General features: G+C 36.5%; 1 protein-coding gene across 3 annotated transcripts in view; it reads right to left on the bottom strand.

Moving 5' to 3' along the window:
* Positions 1–19,089, bottom strand: part of mv (lysosomal-trafficking regulator mauve) — a 488,369-nt gene extending 469,280 nt beyond the window's left edge. For all 3 annotated transcript variants that reach the window (XM_083122737.1, XM_083122738.1, XM_083122739.1), the window contains exons 1-3: positions 19,003–19,089; positions 12,230–12,370; positions 6,535–6,620 (exon numbers count right to left, since the gene is read on the bottom strand). In XM_083122737.1, coding sequence (XP_082978863.1) covers positions 6,535–6,620; positions 12,230–12,304 — 161 coding nt within the window. In that variant the 5' untranslated portion in view covers positions 12,305–12,370; positions 19,003–19,089. The remainder of the gene's footprint in view (positions 1–6,534; positions 6,621–12,229; positions 12,371–19,002) is intronic.
* Positions 19,090–19,512: the final 423 nt, after the last annotated feature.

The raw sequence follows: 19,512 nt of genomic DNA, 5'->3' as shown, positions 1-19,512 counted from the left end.
ATTGAATCACTTGGTTACATACATTAATTGAGGTGGTGAATGAATGTTCTGCAAGAATCATTTGCAATTTTGCATTAGCTCAGTTATCAGATTCAGTAAATTTTATATCAGTAGTTTATCAATACTGGGAAATACTTCATATCAGTTCACTTTCTGAAATCAAACTAAATGAAGAATCCCTGTGCACATATAATTAAGGAGTACAGTCTGAGTTAACACTTTTTCCAACTGTATTGCAGTGCACAAAATAAAATTCCAAACATACCACATATAGATCAAATATTTTCACATTTTGAGAAACAGAAATTTACAAATGGACACAATATCAATTAATCTGTAAAGGAAAATAAACATATATTACAAGCCTATGTCTTCAAAGCAGCTTATGTGAAGAAAATCAACATGTAGAAGCATATTCTAGCCTGTTTGATGTACTTCAATATGACTAATTCATCAATTAGGTGATTTTCACTGAGATTTCCCTGAGAATTTTATTTTTTAAAAATTCCCTGAGATTTCCAGGTTTTCCTAGGTGTGTGGGAACCCTGTATTTTGTTGTGCAAATAAAGTTCTGAATTTTGGGTACAACACACTAATTCTGAAATAATGTCAGCCAATATCTGTGATTTAATTTAAGCCAATACTTTACAACATTAATGGTACTAATACCAAATAGTGTAGATATATTAGTATGTTACATGGTTTTTCTACTATTAATAATCGGAGTTATGAATTCTTTCATGTATTTCACAAAACTGACTTTGGGTCATGAAGCATTAGTTAGGCTCAGCTGAAACATTGCCATTTGAGAAAATAAAAGTTTTACTTCTGTTATCTGTAATTTATTTGAAGCATTGTAAGGCAAGCATGCAATTGACTCATGTAGTTTAAAAAAATAGTATTTGCTCCATTGATCTGTAGGCAGAATTCTGTGTTGTATGTGCTGTGTGGGTGTCAGATAAATTTCAAATGTATTTCTCAGATATAGTGAACAATGGGAAAAACATTTTCCTTAATTGTTACCAAGAACATTTCAGCATAACTACAGAAATGGAATGATTTAATTCACCAGGTTTCCAATTGTTAATCTCTCACTGACACTCCAAGATGAATTCTGTGGTTCTTCAAGTGGATTGTTCTTAAAAGTCACACATTTTGGGCTAGAACTCCTTTCAGTTAAACTGTATCTGAACATTAACACACTATAACTACATGAAAAGTAAATGTAGGGTCCCTCACAAAACAAAACCAAAAATTGTCACAGTCTGTTGTAGGTTTTCAAAGATGAGAATGGGCAATGCCTTGTCTATATTTAAAAACCTGATAGTGAGTAAATATATATGATTTTTTTTTTCAACTTCAGAATATGTGTGTGTTAAAAATGGTGTTCGTAAGCAGCAGTTTTATTTCCTGCCCTTTACTTTTCATGAACCACTTTATATGCACATACATGCATATGCAAATACAGGTGGTGCAGAACCGACTGACACATTTCAAATTTGAATACTGCGTCAGCGCGATAGCTTGTCATGGTTGGGGGAAGGGGAACAGTAGAGGAAAGGATGCCATTACATATAGTCAGTTGCAATGGAGTGTTGGAAAATTCGACATACTTATTACAAAACAAAGTCTCTGGCAGGAGTGCAGCATGTCTTTAGACAATAGTTCAATGTTGGTCGACATAGTCAACATAGACATGTACCGTCTCAGAATACCATATTGGCTTGGGTGCAGAAATTTCGAGAGACATATCATGACTATTAATAACTAAAACAAGCCATTGTTGACGACTATTGATGAGGACCTACGGAGGCATATGTAGGCAACTTCTAGACATGGATGCAACAGAATTGATGTAAACGGAGGCCATCTGCCTGATGTAGTTTTCAAAAAAAAATAAGCTTGTAATCTGTAAGTAATAAATAGCATACTTGGACGTATTTATAGATAGTTTTGCTTATTTTTCTCGGTTTCCATGACCAACACCCCTCCATAACTTCAGAAACATAGCGTTTTGAAAAGCATGTCCTCTCTCTCTCTCTGTGTGTGTGTGTGTGTGTGAAGTTGGCTACAGTGCCATGTATTGCCAGCAGTTGATGTTGCTGCATCGCACAGGAAGAACAGTGCTGCGTGATTTGTGCAGGTACATTGGTGGACAAACTGAGAAAATATGGAAGCAGATAATCATGGGCAACGATGGAGGAAAGGAGTGGCTGGTTGGAGGATCCACACGAGGTTAGCAGTCGGGTGTGGGAATGCAACATCAAGTCACAGAACCATGTTTCGCAGAAAGTCAGACTTCGTGTACGAGCACATATCAGTCCTCCATTGATGCTCAAGGGCACACCGTGCTGCCTCATGCTCCATATTTGCCAAATCTTGCACATAGCGAATATTGCTCTGTTCGATGCAATGAAAAAGGTGGTGTGCAGTGAGAAGTTAACCTCCACTGACGGGCTCCAGTGGTTTGTCCAAAATTGGTGCCAGGACATTCCAAAAGAATGGCGTGCTGTGGCAATACAAAAACTACCGGAACGATGGCGAGGTATACCTCTAACATAAAGTGTACTCACTTATTTAAAATAAATTTTTAGCGTGAAGAAAAAATTGTAGTGTCAATCATTTTCAAACAACCCAAGTATGATAAAGATACCTTATGGCATAGCCTCAGGTTAACAAAAATATATAGTACTGAATTTATAATGAGGCACTCAGCATTACGTGTGTGACATTTTACACACTAAATTTTAAGGTTCTAGACGTACGACTGGATTAAAATATTCATAATGAACAGATTTCATGGAATTATGAAGTACTTTGTAGTGTCTGCTAACAAATGAAAGAAACTTGAGTATGATGGCATAAGCTGAATGCATGAAAAGCATTAACAAAGGTGTGTTACGTTTGTGATTCTTTATAAATGTAGCAAATTTTGACTTTCTTTGTCTGTAAAGCATATAGGCTGCAGATCCTAGAAACTTTTTATTGGTGAAATGTGTAAATTATATGCATCCACAAACATCTAAACCTTAATGCAATTAAAAACAATAATAATTTCCATATTAATTCATTTTGTTATTAACATGGAGTAGGACCACTTCTCGTGGAATGCCCCTAATGTATTGCTGTGTACAAGGTAGAGATGATTTGCTGTAATCTTGGTGCCTTTACTTATTTGGAGTGATTAAGGGATCACCATCATCACTGTCACAGGCTAAATCATCAAGAATGCAGGCAATATCATGTCATTCTTTGATTTACAATTGACTTTGCAAATTGGCAGTGCAGAAGGTTGGAAAGGCTTGGGTACATCCTTGATTGGTTGATTGATTTGCTTTATTTTACTTCATTTTCTGCCACTTTTGGCTAATCACAAAGATGAGCCATGATATGATGAAATTGATGAAGGGACACTCACAAAGAACATTCATGCTCAGATCGGGACGACACCCCTGTGTAGAGGTAGAGCTGAAGGTAAGGAAGGAAACCCCTACTGCATAATGGACTCGCCCTAGATAGCATGAGCAAGTGATATGCGTAGGCGGTAAGGCAGCAGTGTCGTCTGAGCAGCAATCAACGCCAAACGGCAGCCTGTTGTCCTATGGAGTGATTTTACTGCATGATAACGTACAACCACATATGTCAGCTGTTACAAAGAACACGTTGGCAACATTTGGGTGGACAGTGTTGGAACACCCACCATATAGGCCTGATCTATCGCCATGCGACTTCCATATCTTTGGTCCATTGAAAAAGGCATTGAAGGGTCGGTGCTTCCACTCGGACAATGACATCATGGACAATGTTTGCAACTGGTTCTGATCTCAGCCAAAGGAGTTCTACGAGCAGGGTATTCACCACTTGGTGAAACAGTGGGACAAGTGCTTGTGTAACTTTGGAGATTCATTTGAAATAAACCTTGTTGATTTCATTCTGTGGCCCCTGTTCAGTTTTCATTTGATCCACCCTAATAAATAAAATGAATTTTTTAACAGTGCACAAATCTTCATCATCTTTGTATAGAACTGGTCTTTTTCTGAAATAAAAGATATCGATATCTTGTGAAATATTTTGTTTCTATGAATGACATCCAAAAATTGATGCATTTACTTCCAATACAAGTAAACACCACCACAAATCATCGAGTTCATGTACTACTTTCACACTTTCTTTGAATGGTATGGAGAAAGTATTGCATATCAATTTTGGAATCTATAAAATAATTACATTTTATACAATGGCTGACAACTAAATCAGGATTCTCTATCATTCCATGAAACAAATTCAATGATTTTTGCATGGTTTCAAGTAATTTTCAATTAAAATTTCAGATTCTGTATGTCTAACTTTCTTTGAAGTATATATTTTTTGAGTGGAATATATAAGAAATTATTGCTGTTGCAAGAAACACTATACTGTGAAGTATTTCTTTTTACTCATGAGCACTTGCATTGAATTATGTATAAAAATATGTCCAAAAAGTGGAACGTCAATTATACATTTTTCACAGGACCAAGGTGATAAAACTTAAAATGCAGAAAATCACAAGGTGTCCAAAAAAGAATGTACTATTTTCAAAACAATTATTCTCAGCCCGATGCGGTGGTACGAGCATGCTTTCTGCCACAAACTGAAGATAATCTCTCCAAGCTTTGTTGACAATGTTACAAATTGACAGGTTTATTTTCATGCAATCTATGTGGTTATTTCTGCATGTCCATACTAAAGACTGAACCAGTCAGGAAAAGATTGTATCCACATAGTACCTATATCTTCTCTTTTGTTCTACGCAAGGTGGATTCATTTAAATCAGTTTGAATGGAAAGGAAAAAAAGGAAACAAAATATATGTACTGATGGGGGTGAAGCTATTACAAAGGAAATGTAATATGTAAAAGCCAAAAATAGAATAATATACAAAATACTAATCATGTTAAACTGTAAATTGTGTCATTATCATTAAACCATAAATAAACATGGCAACTAATATTTTGCAAACTATCATTTAAAGCATTGCCAAAATTCAGCTACAAAGACTACAAATAATATTTTAAGTACAATTATAGAGTACATCACTGGAAGAAAAGTTACTGAAATTATTATAGTTTCATTAACACACTCAACAAACATTTTCATAGTAGGTATACAGTATGAGAAACAGAAAAATTTATATTTTTATATTTGCTTTCATTATACTGGTCAAATATTTTATGGGTGCATTTACCAGAAAAAGCCTTTCTATACAAAAACATATATCTAAATGTATGGTGCCAAAAAACATACCAGCAATTTTAAGTGGGCTATTTTTAAAAAAAATACAAATCTATATAAATCAAAAAAATCCCATTCAAATTTTAGAAAATCATAAAAAAATATTTTTTAAATAAAAATCATGACTTTTAACCTCCCTAGTACCTATTTATTCTTTTTCGTTCTAAGTAACCAGTATGCAGAGAAACATGTAACAAGCAATGATTGGAACTAAACTGAAAAAGTTTCGCTTGAAATGCCCACCATTCCCATGCAAACTGTTTGTGCAGAATGGTGCTGATCAAATAACAGAAATGGTTCCCTGTTGTGAAATATGCGAAATAGACGTTCATGGTCACACTTCAATGCAGTTTTTGGCATTGGTTTGGGTTTGATCCAACTGATAATGACTCTGTTAAGCATTGGTATATGCAATTCCTGGAGAAAAATTGCCTGTGCAAAGGTAAAGCACTGGCAGTGGATAGAGTTCAGCCAGCGCAGTCCCAGGAACTTGGTCGAAAAGCAAGCACCGAGTTGGAAATGGTATGGGATGTGTTTATAAGCGTTTGCAACTGAAAACTTACAAGGTGCAACTTGTGCATGCACTCACTGAACCACACAAAACACTTCACTCGGTCTTCTACGTGAACATGCAGGAACGCAGGTGCACGAAAATAAACCTGTAAACTTGTAACATATGTTAACAAACTTGGAGGTTATCTTCCAATTGTGGCAGAAGATATGCTGATATGGGGCTGAGAATAATTGTTTTGAAAAGAGTACATTCTTTTTGGGACACCCCGTATAAAATGTGGGAAAATTTTTGCAATATTTTATACTAGTGGGACGATGAATATTGGATACATTATGCTATAAAATGTAACATTGAGGAACACTAAATTGGGGTCCACCGAACTCACTACAAGTACAAAAATTGTATTTCATGTTCCCTGACTCTCCCAGATGTCTGTATATTTTTATGATCTCCTTGACTTCATGATTTTTTTAAAACCACGTGTCAAAGTCTTTGACCCTTACATATTTTTCAGAGTTTCCAGATCGGTGGGAACCATGTAGGCACCCAAAATTGTACAACAAAAAACTACTATTCATAATGTAGCATGATTTTTACCTATTCATTTTATAAGACTGATGCTTCATTGTCAAAATGGAGCCAGCAGTCTTATAAAATAAAAGGGATTGTTAAGAAAGAAGTAACATGGAAAAGTAGACGATCTTCTATCAAGTAAAAACAATTTCTGATTTGATTTTTGAAAATACTCACCAAAATGACAAAATATCTTCCACATTTCTTCCTTCTTTCACCTGAGCGAGTAATTCGCCAAGAAAAACATCTAGCCATGCTGATTTCTAGAACAGAATATAAAGAAAAGTCAATCTTATAAAAAGGGTAGTTGCAGATGTCCTATCAGTTGAATACAATTATTGAGTACATGCAAGGAGGTATTGGTTTGAGTTGCTTTAAGTCCATTTTATGCACAGAAAGGCTAATCGGGACTGGACCTTGAGTTTAAAGTGGAATCTGAACCACTATATGCCTGCACCAAGTATCAAACAGAGGACTCCTTGCTTACACGGTGACACATGGAAAATTAATTGAAAACCAAAATGCACACTGAAAAAATTTAGAAAAAACTGAAATTCTTACTCACGAAACAAATTCTTATACTTTTCCATGACTAATCAGGTATCTGGAAGTATTTGAAAGCAAATTGGCCTTCCTATTTATATTTTGTTCGAGTAATTTTTCCAGTAATTGGAGTATTTCAATTCTGAGTACAAGTCCTGAAGTAAAATCATAAATGTATACATGTAATTTTCCAGACTTATTACTCCCACTGTCCCATAATTATTGTCCGGTACACTTTTGTTTGTTGTCACAAAATACTTGTCCGATATTCAAACTGTGACATTTGTGTATACAGAAGAAGAAAATGAAACACGGGAATGAGTCATACAACGTTATTACTCGAGGATCAGTACAAATTGACCAATCAAGTTTCCAAAAGAACATAAATAAAAAGTTACCATTTTGGCATACCGGACTATAATTATGGGACAGAGGGAGTATTAGGGCTAGGATTTTGATGCAAATGCATCTTTCTTTTGGTAAGGCAGAAATATTGCGTAAGTAGATAGGAACGTGTTTTACACATATGCAAATTAATTGGGATGCCTTTGTTAGGGCATTTTCTTTGCATTTTTTGAGTAAAGGTCATTTTTTTAAACTTTTTAAAGTCATATTATGAATTTTTTTTACATTTTGGTGAAAGAAGGGGAATTTTACATGCAAATGTAACCCTTTGAAGGAGAGAGGTTCCCGACTCTTGTCTCATTGCCTTCAGCACAGTTCTGAACTACTGACTTTGAAGAAACAAATAAATTCTGTGCAGTATTGTTGACACAAGCTGTTGTGTAACAATTCAGCTCAAAGAATGTGATTTGCCCCTCTATCAGTAAATACATTGTCGCCAGACGGATTATTGTTAAAAAACAAGTACAAAGTTTTGTGCTCTGTATCGGACATTTTGTCAGGGAAGCAATTTGTACTCTATGGAATTGAAAGTGACTTAACAGCAAGTGATATTGTTCATTTCAAGTACGCTCCTCTTGTGTCGGTGGAAGTTGAGAGAAATTTTTCCGTGTACAAGGCTCTCTTGTCTGATAACCGACAATCATTCACTTTTGAAAATTTGCATATGATTTTCGTTGTGTACTGCAACTCAGTACTTAAGTGTAAAAGATGACAAAAAGTGAACTTTCTTACTTGTACTACCATACGCAATGAACATGTGATAGATACTGTAACGTTAATTTGTAGTTAAAATTTTTCTTGGTAGTTTATAAATTTGTTCTACAGATCTTTCAGAATTTTTAGATCATTTTTCTAAGTTTATAGGGCATTTTCTTGCATGTATTAGGTCATAAATGCATTTTTAAAGGTCATTTTTTGGCAATTTTAAGGTCCTCAAAATCCTAGCCCTACTTATTATCATTGTATTAATCTTCCAGACAAGGGTCTGTTGTAAGAACGGCCCTAGAGGCCGAAACACGCCCGCTCCAATAAAGGCGATTTTATTAATATTATTATTATTGTTTGTAATAAGCAAATGACATTATATACCTTTCTGTCAATAAGAAAATGTTATAGGAAAGGAAGTAGGTGTGTACATGTAAATATATATTCCTCCCACCACTCAGGGTTCATATGGTAATAAGCCACCTCTGTCTGTTCCCTCACATTCTTAATGCAGGACATTTTGAAACTGACTTTGAGAACATACAGTGGCTCAGATAATATTCTGAAGATTCATATTTGTGCTGATATGTGAGCTTTAAAATATGTCATGAGTAATTTGATTATGGCTATATAATGTGACAGATGCAAAATAATCTATATGGTTATTTTCAGAGTTTTGTTCTGGTTTCCCAGAACATTTTCAAGCTACACTAAGATATGCAGAAAATAACACAACCTTTACGTGGTTAGTCACTCTACGCTTCTAAAGAATGAATAACTGTGTGTTCTTATTTTCTTCTTTTTCCATGTTATTTCTCTCTTTTTTCAATTTCTTCTCTGTTCTTCTTATGATGTGAATTATTTCCCCTGCTTTTGTATCTATTTTCCTGTACTGCCTCTATTATCCACTTCATTTCTCTGTCGCTTTGTTATTGCATAATCTCGTTGCCCTCCGTACAAAATTCTCCCAAATGTTGTCTTTGGTTCTCCTTTCATGTGCAGATTCCTTGTGGATATACTTTCTCCCAGGTAACTTTTTATGGTACACCCCGGTTTCAAGTCCTTTCCCTTTTACTTCAATGGCTATATCCAAGTAGTTAATCTTTCCATTGACCATTTCAAGGACATTTCATTGTTTCCAGCAATGGAAACCTTGAAAAATGAGGTGACACTGTTCAAGAGATACGTGGATTATGTGATCTTCATAGCCAAAAGCAAAGAAACAACAGAAGAAATGTTTAAATTATTGAACGAAGGATAAAGTACACAAAAGAGGAAATGGTCAATGGAAAGATTAACTACTTGGATATAGCCATTAAAGTAAAAGGGAAAGGACTTGAAACCAGGGTGTACCATAAAAAGTTAGCTGGGAGAAAGTATATCCACAAGGAATCTGCACATGAAAGGAGAACCAAAGACAACATTTGGGAGAATTTTGTACGGAGGGCAACGAGATTATGCAATAACAAAGCAAGCTATGACAGAGAAATGAAGTGGGTAATAGAGGCAGTACAGCAAAATAGATACAAAAGCAGGGGATATAATTCACATCATAAGAAGAACAGAGAAGAAAATGAAAAAGTGAGAAACAATATTGAAAAAGAAGAACATAAGGATGCACAGGAAGAGAAGAAGTATGTGAGTGTGCTATTCAGAAGGAAGGTGGAGAAAAAGATAAGAAACATCTATGCAAAGTATGGACTAAGAGCAGCCTTCAAGCCACCAAAGAGCATCGAGAAATGGTTTAATGAATACAAAGGAGAGTGATGAATTGGCAATGGCAGGGGTATATGAAGTAGAATGTGGTGGATGTACAAGCAAATACATTGGAGAGACAGGGAGAAGCCTCAACGAGAGAATTAAAGAACATAGGAGATACATTAAAGAGGAAGATAGATTCAAGAACAGCACTGAGTCAGCATATTTTGACATATGGGCACAAGATTAAGGAAGTACAAATGAAGGAGAAGAGGTAAAATGAAATAGAGAGAAGGAAGAAACAACGCACATATGCATAAAGAGGGGAGAGAAAATGAACAAAAACGAAGGGGAAATTGGAATGAAATGGGTGGAATGGATAAAAAAAGCATGTGGAAAGTAAATTGGTTAAGTTTCCTGAGCCACCTTCAATTTTCTGTGAAGTGCGTAGGTGTAACATTATCACTGTTCTTTCATTCCTTCCTTGTGATCAACAGAAAATGTTCGGAGAGGAAGGTCATTTGTTGGGTTCGGCTGACACCTGCACTCAATTGCCCTTTAAGCATTATCTCCGGGAAACGGAAGGGTAGCAGAAAAGACCTTTAGTAACCATGAAAATTTTGAGTCTCATAAAAGGTAAAGTTCCCTGTGCATACAGCACCATGCCATGAATGCACATTTAGGGGAAGTGAGGGTAGGGCCCCACACATTCTCAATCTTGGCAATTTTCTAGGTGATGTGATCAGCACCATGCTCCAGCTGCCCTTAACCCCCCCTCCCCTCCTTCCCGGTTGCTCCAGGTACTCATTGATTTGAATGTCATGTGTCTTCTAATTGTAAAATTATGCAAGGTCAAAGTTCACAGAAATTGCCATTCCTGAGCTTCCTTAGCTATCCTCAGCACCTATTTGGCCTAGGAAGCTGAACAAGCTCCGCAATGATATGTATAGTTGACGCGATTACTTGGTTAACGTGCAAGATCTGTAGCGAGATGCCACCACGAATGTGGGTGGGGATAAACAGTGGGTGAGTTGATTTCGTCCAATCACACTCAGCCTTCAGCCAATAGGCGCACCTGTCATTCTGCTCATCCAATCACACTCAGCCTTCAGCCAATGGGCGCACCTGTCATTCTGCTCATCTACTACACGTGAAGTCTCAACCGTGCGGTGAATGTATTGTTGGAGCTGGTGGGCACGCTCCGTCGACTTCAAAGCCAGCTGCTCGTTAACGTAACTAGCACGTCGACTATAACAAGCCTATCTTTGGATAAAAAGACAAATTGTCACATGTCCTACATTTTTCATAACTTTTTGGCAATAACATTTTTTCAGATTTTCCATGTCATGTGACAATATTTTCTTTTCATCCAAAGATAGGCATGTTAAATATCCCTGGAAAGCTTGTTCAAGTGCAATGAACTTTACTTCAGATTCCTAGGCCAAATAGAGCCACAGTTAAAGCACTTTTGTGATAGCTAAATGTGCTTGGAAGTGGCAATTTATGTCAGTTTTGACCTTGAACAAGGCATATGGGACTTACAATTGTCACAGTGACTACATTCCATGAACAGTTTCAACTTCCCGAATTTCAAATATGATTTTCATGACAAGGCTTGCCATTCTGCTTATATATCCAAACAAACCATGAAATTGTCAACCTTTTCATACAATATAAACTTTTCTGATGACCTGACATGTTATTGTCTCTTAATAATAACTATTTGCCATTTAATCATCTCCCTACATACTAAATACAACACATATCCAGAACATAAATTTCTGTCTGTTGTAGTAAGCCCTCAAATATGCATCGTAGTGAAATTGAAACTTAAGTGAACATAGTCATCATTTCCATGTTAAATGAAGTTTAGTCTATGTTACCAATACATAGTGATATATGAAAATGAAATAGATGATGATGGCCTGAAAACACCAGAGTGGATTTTTACATATATATATTTCTACAACTACGGTTACTGTCACATTGAAATTATATACGATTCTATGCACTCGAGCATAGCACTCTCGAGTGTGGGAGATTTGATCGAGTATGAGTGAGCAAAAGTGGTCCAATGCAGTACTCTAAAATCTGGCAAGACACAGATACAATTTTAAGACAAACAGCTCATATTTACACACCATTCTCCACTGTGCTGTGTGGTGAAGATGTTCAAAAAAACTGAGCAGCCTTCATCACCACCAGATGTGTAGCATCGTGTGTTTTTCATGTGTTCCTAAATCTAAAACAATACTTGGTGCCAGGTGTTTCCTTGGAACAAAACAATCAAACTTAGATTTCATTACATGCAGCATTATTCCATGATGATATACAAAACTGGTGCTCCATTAAAACAAATGCCTCAACAATGGTACACATTATATAAGAAATGAACAGAAGGAATGTACAATCAATTAATAAAAAAATAGTTTGAAAATTACTTTTTGTTTGTTTTTATAGTCGATCAGAAATTATTTTCTGGATGTGAAAGACAGCAAATTTGCAAAAATCTACAACTTACCTGGCATGAAACATTATCAGCTTGAACAAAAAAATCCCACAATTCCTGAATCTTCAGAGAAGCAGACGAAATCATTTCAACAAACGCTTGGAAACTCACAATCCTAACATCTGCTCACATCTTCTGGCACAAAGGTAAAATCTGAAAGAAGTTAAAAAGCCTCTTCATATGAGCTATCTTATACATACATATCTTGTACATTATTTAATACACGAGGGTCACTATTTATATTTTGAGCCTAACAATGAAAAAACAGGAATTTGGCATTGAAAACTGCTTTATTGTTTTTCGAAGTATTCTCCTTCATTTCTCAAAGCAGTTTTTCCAATCTTCTTGAGACACCTCCATAATAAGGTTTTTGAACGCATCAACGGCATCTTCCGCCGATGAAAATCGTTGTCCACGCAATTTATTCTTGACATTCGGGAACAAGAAGAAGTCATTGGGTGCCAAATCAGGACTGTATGGTGGATGACCCATCAATTCGATTTTTTGACTGTTCATAAAGTCGGTTGTTAGACGAGATGTGCGACAGCTGGCATTGTCTTGATGAAGAATGATCCGACGGCATTTGTTTGTTTTCCGTATTTGACCGAAGACCTCTGGCAAACAAATTGTTATGTACCATTCAGAGTTGACCGTTCTACGTTCCTCTAAAGGCACAGTTGCCACATGACCAGTTTTCCCAAAAAAACAGGCGACCATTTGTTTCGATGTGCTTCGAGCGCGAACAACTTTTGTTGGATTGGGTTCATCTTGAAACACCCATACAGTCGACTGCTGTTTACGTTCCGGCTCATATGCATACATCCATGATTTGTCACCTGTTATAACCTTATATACGTCTTTTGAAGCACCATGATTGTATTTATTGAGCATTTGTTTGCACCAATTGACGCGAGCGTCTTTTTGAGTTTTTGTCAAATTGTGTGGGATCCAACGAGAACATACCTTTCTCACAGCTAAATGATCATGTAATATTTTATATATGCTGGTGGAACTAATGCCTATGGTTGCCTCAATCTCACAGTATGTCACATGATGATCTTGCAGTATTAGGTTTGGCACAGGATCAATGTTTTCTTGAACAACAACTGATTTTGGACGACCTTCGCGAATCTAGTCGGTGAGCGAATGGCGGCCACGATTAAATTCGTTATACCAGTGTTTCACAGTGGCAAAGGATGGGGCTTCATCACCAAATGTGGAAGTAAGTTGATCGATGCACTCTTGTCTTGATAATCCACGTCGAAAATCGTAAAAATTCATCGCACGAAAATGTTCACGAGTTAATTCCATTTTATTGTTGTCGCGCAATCTCCAAGACAACATAAACAACACAAATCAAGCTATTGACAAAACATTTGAAGTACGTTATGGTCAATAATGCCAGACGATTCCGTGCAAACGTCAAATCGTGCCTAACTTCAATCAGTGTTGCCAAGGCTCAAAATATAAATAGTGGCCCTCGTATAATAGCTGAAACCACACTACAGAACAACTTAAGATGACCGGATCCCTCTTAGATTTCCTTCATATTTGGTACTCACTAATTTAGGCCTTCTAATCACGACTCTGAAGTTAAAAGTTGTCAGAAACATCTAGAAATTACAAAATAAGATAAAATAAGGCGTTAACGTTTTTGGAATGGAAACAGTCAATTTTTGCAAAACCTATTGTTTCACAATATATTCCTGATACTACAATGACACCAAATTTTAACTATGTTTGCCTAACCTAACTGAAACTAACCTAACCACACGTCAATGGTTTGTGGGGCTAGCATCAATGGCCAGCAATTATTTTGCAATTTCTAGACGTTTCCAACAAATTTTAACTTCAGATTCGTCATTAGCAGGCCCCAATTAGTAAGTATGCCACATATGAAAAAAATCGGAGAGGGGTCCAGTCATCTTAAGTCATACCCCACTCTACGATTTATTCATACATCAAATTTCGATTTCACAATGTAAATGCTATCTGTGATCAACTTCAAGATGAGCAAGTTATACCACAACATGCATTACAGAATTTGATCCTTTCATAATTAGATCTACCACATCACTGTAAGCCACAATGGAATATACTCTCTTAAACTGTATGACATTAAATGTTCACAATTCCCATAAAAGTCAGTATAGTTTTCAGTGCAGGAAATAATCAAAATTTATTGAATCATGCAATTCCTACATGAAGTGATTGTTTTGCAGTTTCTAATGAAATTTGTCATTTCCAACAAAAGTACAGTGTCGAGAAAACTTTGCAAATTAACGCCTTTTCAAAAAATGACTATTCAAAAATTTCCTGAATGTTCAAGGTACTAAAAATTTAGAATTCATTTCCCCAAGATGGAATTCGAACATAAGTTTTATTCCCCAAGATTCAAGTAATAACCATGCACACAACCTACTTCTCCAAGAAGTCACTTATCTCTGAATATTTAGTTATTGAAGATTGGGCACACCCAGGAGATGTACTTCGTAGAAATTTTCAGCGCAAAATGCAGGCTCAACCAGGACTAAAACCTGTGTCTCTGGCATACCGTGCCATTGCTCTAACCACTGAGCCAGCCTGGCCTCGGCTGATTTTTCGCTGTCGCTGTTTTACCTGCGTGGAAATGTCTCTGCCAGTGCTACCGCAATGGGATCTGTTGCCTTTGGGTATAATTTAACAATACAGGGAATTTCTCCAATTTGTTTGAAATTTCGAATACTTACTAATTTGGGTCTCCTAATCACAAATCTGCACTTAAAATTTGGCGCTCACGTATAGAAATTCCTGAATTATGGCTAGCCCCACGCACCATTGGCACGTGGTTAGGTTAGGAAACATAGTTAAAAAATTTTAGGGTCGTAGTAATATCAGGAATATATATATTTCATTCTTTAAGTATTCGAAACGGAAAATCTTGCGATAAATAATGAGCAATTGTGCATTGTCGGTTGCGATGACTGACCCTCTTATTTTGCAAGTTTGACACGTGAGCGCCAAATTTTAACTTCAGATTCGTGATTAGGAGCCCTAATTTAGTGAGTATGCAAAATTTCAAACAAAATGGAGAAATTCCCGGTATTGTAAAATCGCTCCTGCCTTTGAAACACAGCAGACTTCGACGTTGCCTGGTTCCTCCCAGAGTAGAAATGTTAATTATTGAAGATTAGGCACACAAAGGAAATGGCACGGCATGTCAGAAACCCTGGTTCAAGTTGTGGTCGAGTGTGCATTTTTCGCTGAAAATTTCCATGTAGCAAAAAATTTAGTGTTATGCACAGTGTATCAAATGTCATGCAACCCAAACTTACATGGCTTGTAACATGAAAACCATGAGGAATATTTATACTGGGTTTTCTGCAATATGAAGCCTCATCCATTGGGATATTTTTCAATGCTTAACATTATCAGTTTACTCCATACAAAATTCTTTAAGTTCCTAAATGGCAGAAGATAACATTACAATTTTTCCAGAATGTCCCTTTTGGGTAAGAAAAATATGTAACAGCCATTCTTGGTTCACAGTCTTCTCAGACATGGTTTTCATGAAAGGCTCGAAAGAGGCTTTGTGCTTGAGACAGATAAATACAATCAGCTGTTCGAAGCATTTAGGAATGTTATTTATTTATTTATTTATTGAGAAAATTCCAGATACAGCACAGATGGCCATTTTACACTGAAATTGTCAACAATGAAAAAGCAATAATAATAATAATAATAAGCAAAAATATAAAAAATAATTAACAGTAACAAAATAACATAAAAGTGAATAGCAATGAAAAAAAAGCAAAAGATGGCAATATGTGGTATTAATTATTGTAACATTATAGTATAAGGGAAACGGATTTCTTAAAATGTACAGGAGAAAGTACTTACGGAAATCATTTTCTGTAGCGTTGTGGAAGTTCGTGAATGTAGTTGTGATCCATTTTAATGCGAAAACATGTCGTTTTCTGCGAAAATCTCTGTCCGACACCCTGTTTCCCGGTAAGAGTCTAGTTTACGTCCTTTTCATAAGGAATACATGTCATATATCGTTGGAAAGGTTTTTGTATAAGGAATTCAACAAACTAAATCCCAAGGCGAGGAAAAATTTCCAGGAGGAGAAAATCGAGAAAAACCGATGTTGTCCGGATATGCGTGATTGAACATACTGAGGACATTTTTCGATGATGAAGCACATATTTAGGGGTGAAATGAGTGCTAATAGAACCTAACCTAACCTCATATGCATACCTCATTCCCGTGAGTGGTTAGTGACATAAAGTGTAAAAAGAAAAACTTACCCTACGAGATGCTGGAGTGCCGGCTGTCTGCTAGCATGGTTTTGTAAATGGGCAAGAAGGACGTAAACAGGCAAGAAGGACATAAACGGGCAAGAAGGACATAAACGGGCAAGAAGGACATAAACTAGACTCTAGCCCTGTTTCCCTGAACCAGTACGCTATCGCCCACCATAATGTGTTACAGAATCGAAATAACAAGTAACAGTAAGTACTCGGAAATGTAAGAAATAGACATTATCTTAGTTGGAAATGCATTATTTCACCTTAGGAAATGTTCCGCATTCCAAAATAGTACGTTAGCAATGTAAAAATGTGTGAAATATATGATTTATAGATGTTTCCCTTATACTATAATAGTACCTTAATTACAAGCATTTCTTCTGATAGAAGACCGAAAGGCAAATTTTTAACTATTGTAACCTATACATGACCCTACCTAACCTAAACTTACCAGAAATGATTCGTGGGGCTATGTGTCAATGGTTTGTGGGGCTACATATGTATTTTTGGGTGGAGTGGGATGGAAACACTGCATGCCAACTACGGTAGTGAAACTGTGACCGCCATTTAGCGTGTTACTGAAGGGAAAAAGAAATGAACAAAACTTACTTCATACGTCGAAAATATAGATAATTTCCGTGAAAAAAACGAAATGGCACCTTCAAGAATCCTTAGGAATGCAGAATACGTCAGTACTAATGTGAAAAAGAAGAAAATAAAGGAATTTCAGACGTTTCGGGGATACTTAACATTTAATCGAGTTTCTCTAAGGTTTCCAACGTTAGTCGATGTATTTTCTTTCATCGTTGAATCTATTTGACCAGGAAATCATGTATTTTTCAATAGACATATCTCACCGACGCACAATTGCCATTGCTTTTTTTTTAACTATGCTTGCCTAACCTAACCAACCTAACTTTATCGGAATGGTTCTTGGGGGTATTCGTCAGCTACCCGTGCATAATGTAAAATTTTCACACATGACGAACACGATAGTAGGTATTTTCCAGTGAAGAAGGTTGGAAACACTGATATTCGAAAACAAAAGAAGCGATATCATTCGCAAAGTAAGCGATATCGCACAGTTACGTGCGTTCGGTAGCACTTAGAAAAATGCGTTATTTTAGTAGAAAAAAATGTTTGTTTTCTTGTAAAAAGCATACTGGCACGTTGAACTATGTTCCGCAATACACAATTGGTAAGTACGAACCATGCGAAACACAAAATATTCGATTCGATTTTAATGTGTCTCCGATCTATGAAACTGGTACCGAAAAAAAATTTAAGGGTAACAGTAGTATAAGTCGGAGACGGATTTCTTAAAATTTACAGGAGAAAAGACGAGAAAGTACTTACGGAATTGTGTTCTTGAGGACTTTCTGAAGCCGGAGATATTTTTTTTTATAATCGTGCTACGTATTTTGCCTGTAAATAAGGTATTTTTCGTCAATCATGCATCTCCGTTGTGCGATAGCTCGTGCCGCCATTACCGTCGACTACGTGAATCAAATGTTCCGTGCGTTTGGTTATGTAACCCCCTCACAGTGTAGCAACCACGCGGAAGTTTGACAAGATGACGTGTGAGCGGTTTTTTTTCCAATAAAAGGTAAGATTCTAGTTTACGTCCTTTTCCTAAGGAATACGTGTCATATATCGTTGGAAAGCTTATTTTATAAGGAATTCAACAACGTAAATCCCAAAGCGAGCAAAAATTTCCTGAAGGAGTAAATTGAGAAAAACCGATGTTGTCGGGATATGCGCAATTGAACGTACTGAGGTATTTTTTAGATGATGAAGCACATATTTAGGGGTGAAATGAGTGCTAATGGAACCTAACCTAACAGGCCTAACCTAACCTCGTAGGCATACCTCGACCCCGTGAATGGATAGTGGGGCTATCGTGAACAGAAAGTGTAAAAAGAAAAAGGTACTTACCCGAAGAGATGCCGGGTGCCGCACCACGATCGCGCACAGCGAACGCAATGAAGCAATCACCATGCAGATAAGGACGTAAAGTAGAGTCTAGCCTCAATTTTCGCTTAAAAACCTATTGTGAATAGTTTGTGCGGCATTTATCGGTTCATAAGTTTGGAAACACTGCACATCAGCTGACGATACTGCACATCAGCTGACGATAGACAACGTGAGTCAAGATTTGCCCGCCGAATTAGCAACGACCAATAAATGATTATAATGTTAAAAGTAACGTGTTTTTCATGGAAAAAAAGTTATGGCCAGCTCGAAAAACCTTCCGCTATGCATATGAGGTAAGTAGCAATGATTTTTATTTGAAAACAACCGAGTTTTATGTGTCTCCGGCTTATACTACTGTTACCCTCAAAGAACTAAGTAAATGCACACTATAATATTAGCTGTCATAATTTTTGTCTCACTAAAAAAAAACACACACATCTATGACAGCATTGCGCCGGACCAGCAATGTATTAAATAAAAACTGTTGCAAAGAAATACACATGTCACTGAATGTATAATTACCCCTATCAAGAAACTTTCCAAGTCGTAAAGAAGTAATAATCTGCCATATAAACATTGAAATCGTAGTCCTTGCTAAGTGATGGTGATAGTAATAGTGACAGTAAACATTCCTCCTTATGCGGAATCTCCCTTATCACACAACACTTCTGCAACCTTGTGTTTTGATGTAAGACGAGAAATATTAAGTAGGGCCGAGTCTGCTGCCACGCACGTGTCAGCAGTAAGAATAAGCGTCAAATTTGCTGCTGCCACGTAATTCGTCTGCTAAGAGGATGTTACAAATCTTAAGAACAGATTAAGACGAGAGAAATGAAACTTTATGATTAGTGGGAATGAATGTACAGGTAATTTAGAACCTTTTTCTTTAGAAAGCATTTAGCGATATTATTTTAATGCGAACAGAACTTAACCTAACTACGAGAGCATTTAGGTTTATTATTAGAAGAATGCTGAGGGACCTAAAACACTTTTGTGAAAGTAATCGCTACAACTTCACAGTATGTGTTACAG

The sequence above is a fragment of the Lepisma saccharinum genome, chromosome 5 (genome assembly GCF_977018435.1).
Source record: "Lepisma saccharinum chromosome 5, izLepSacc3.1, whole genome shotgun sequence".
Classification (NCBI taxonomy): domain Eukaryota; kingdom Metazoa; phylum Arthropoda; class Insecta; order Zygentoma; family Lepismatidae; genus Lepisma; species Lepisma saccharinum.
This window is presented reverse-complemented; position numbering and strand designations above follow the sequence as displayed.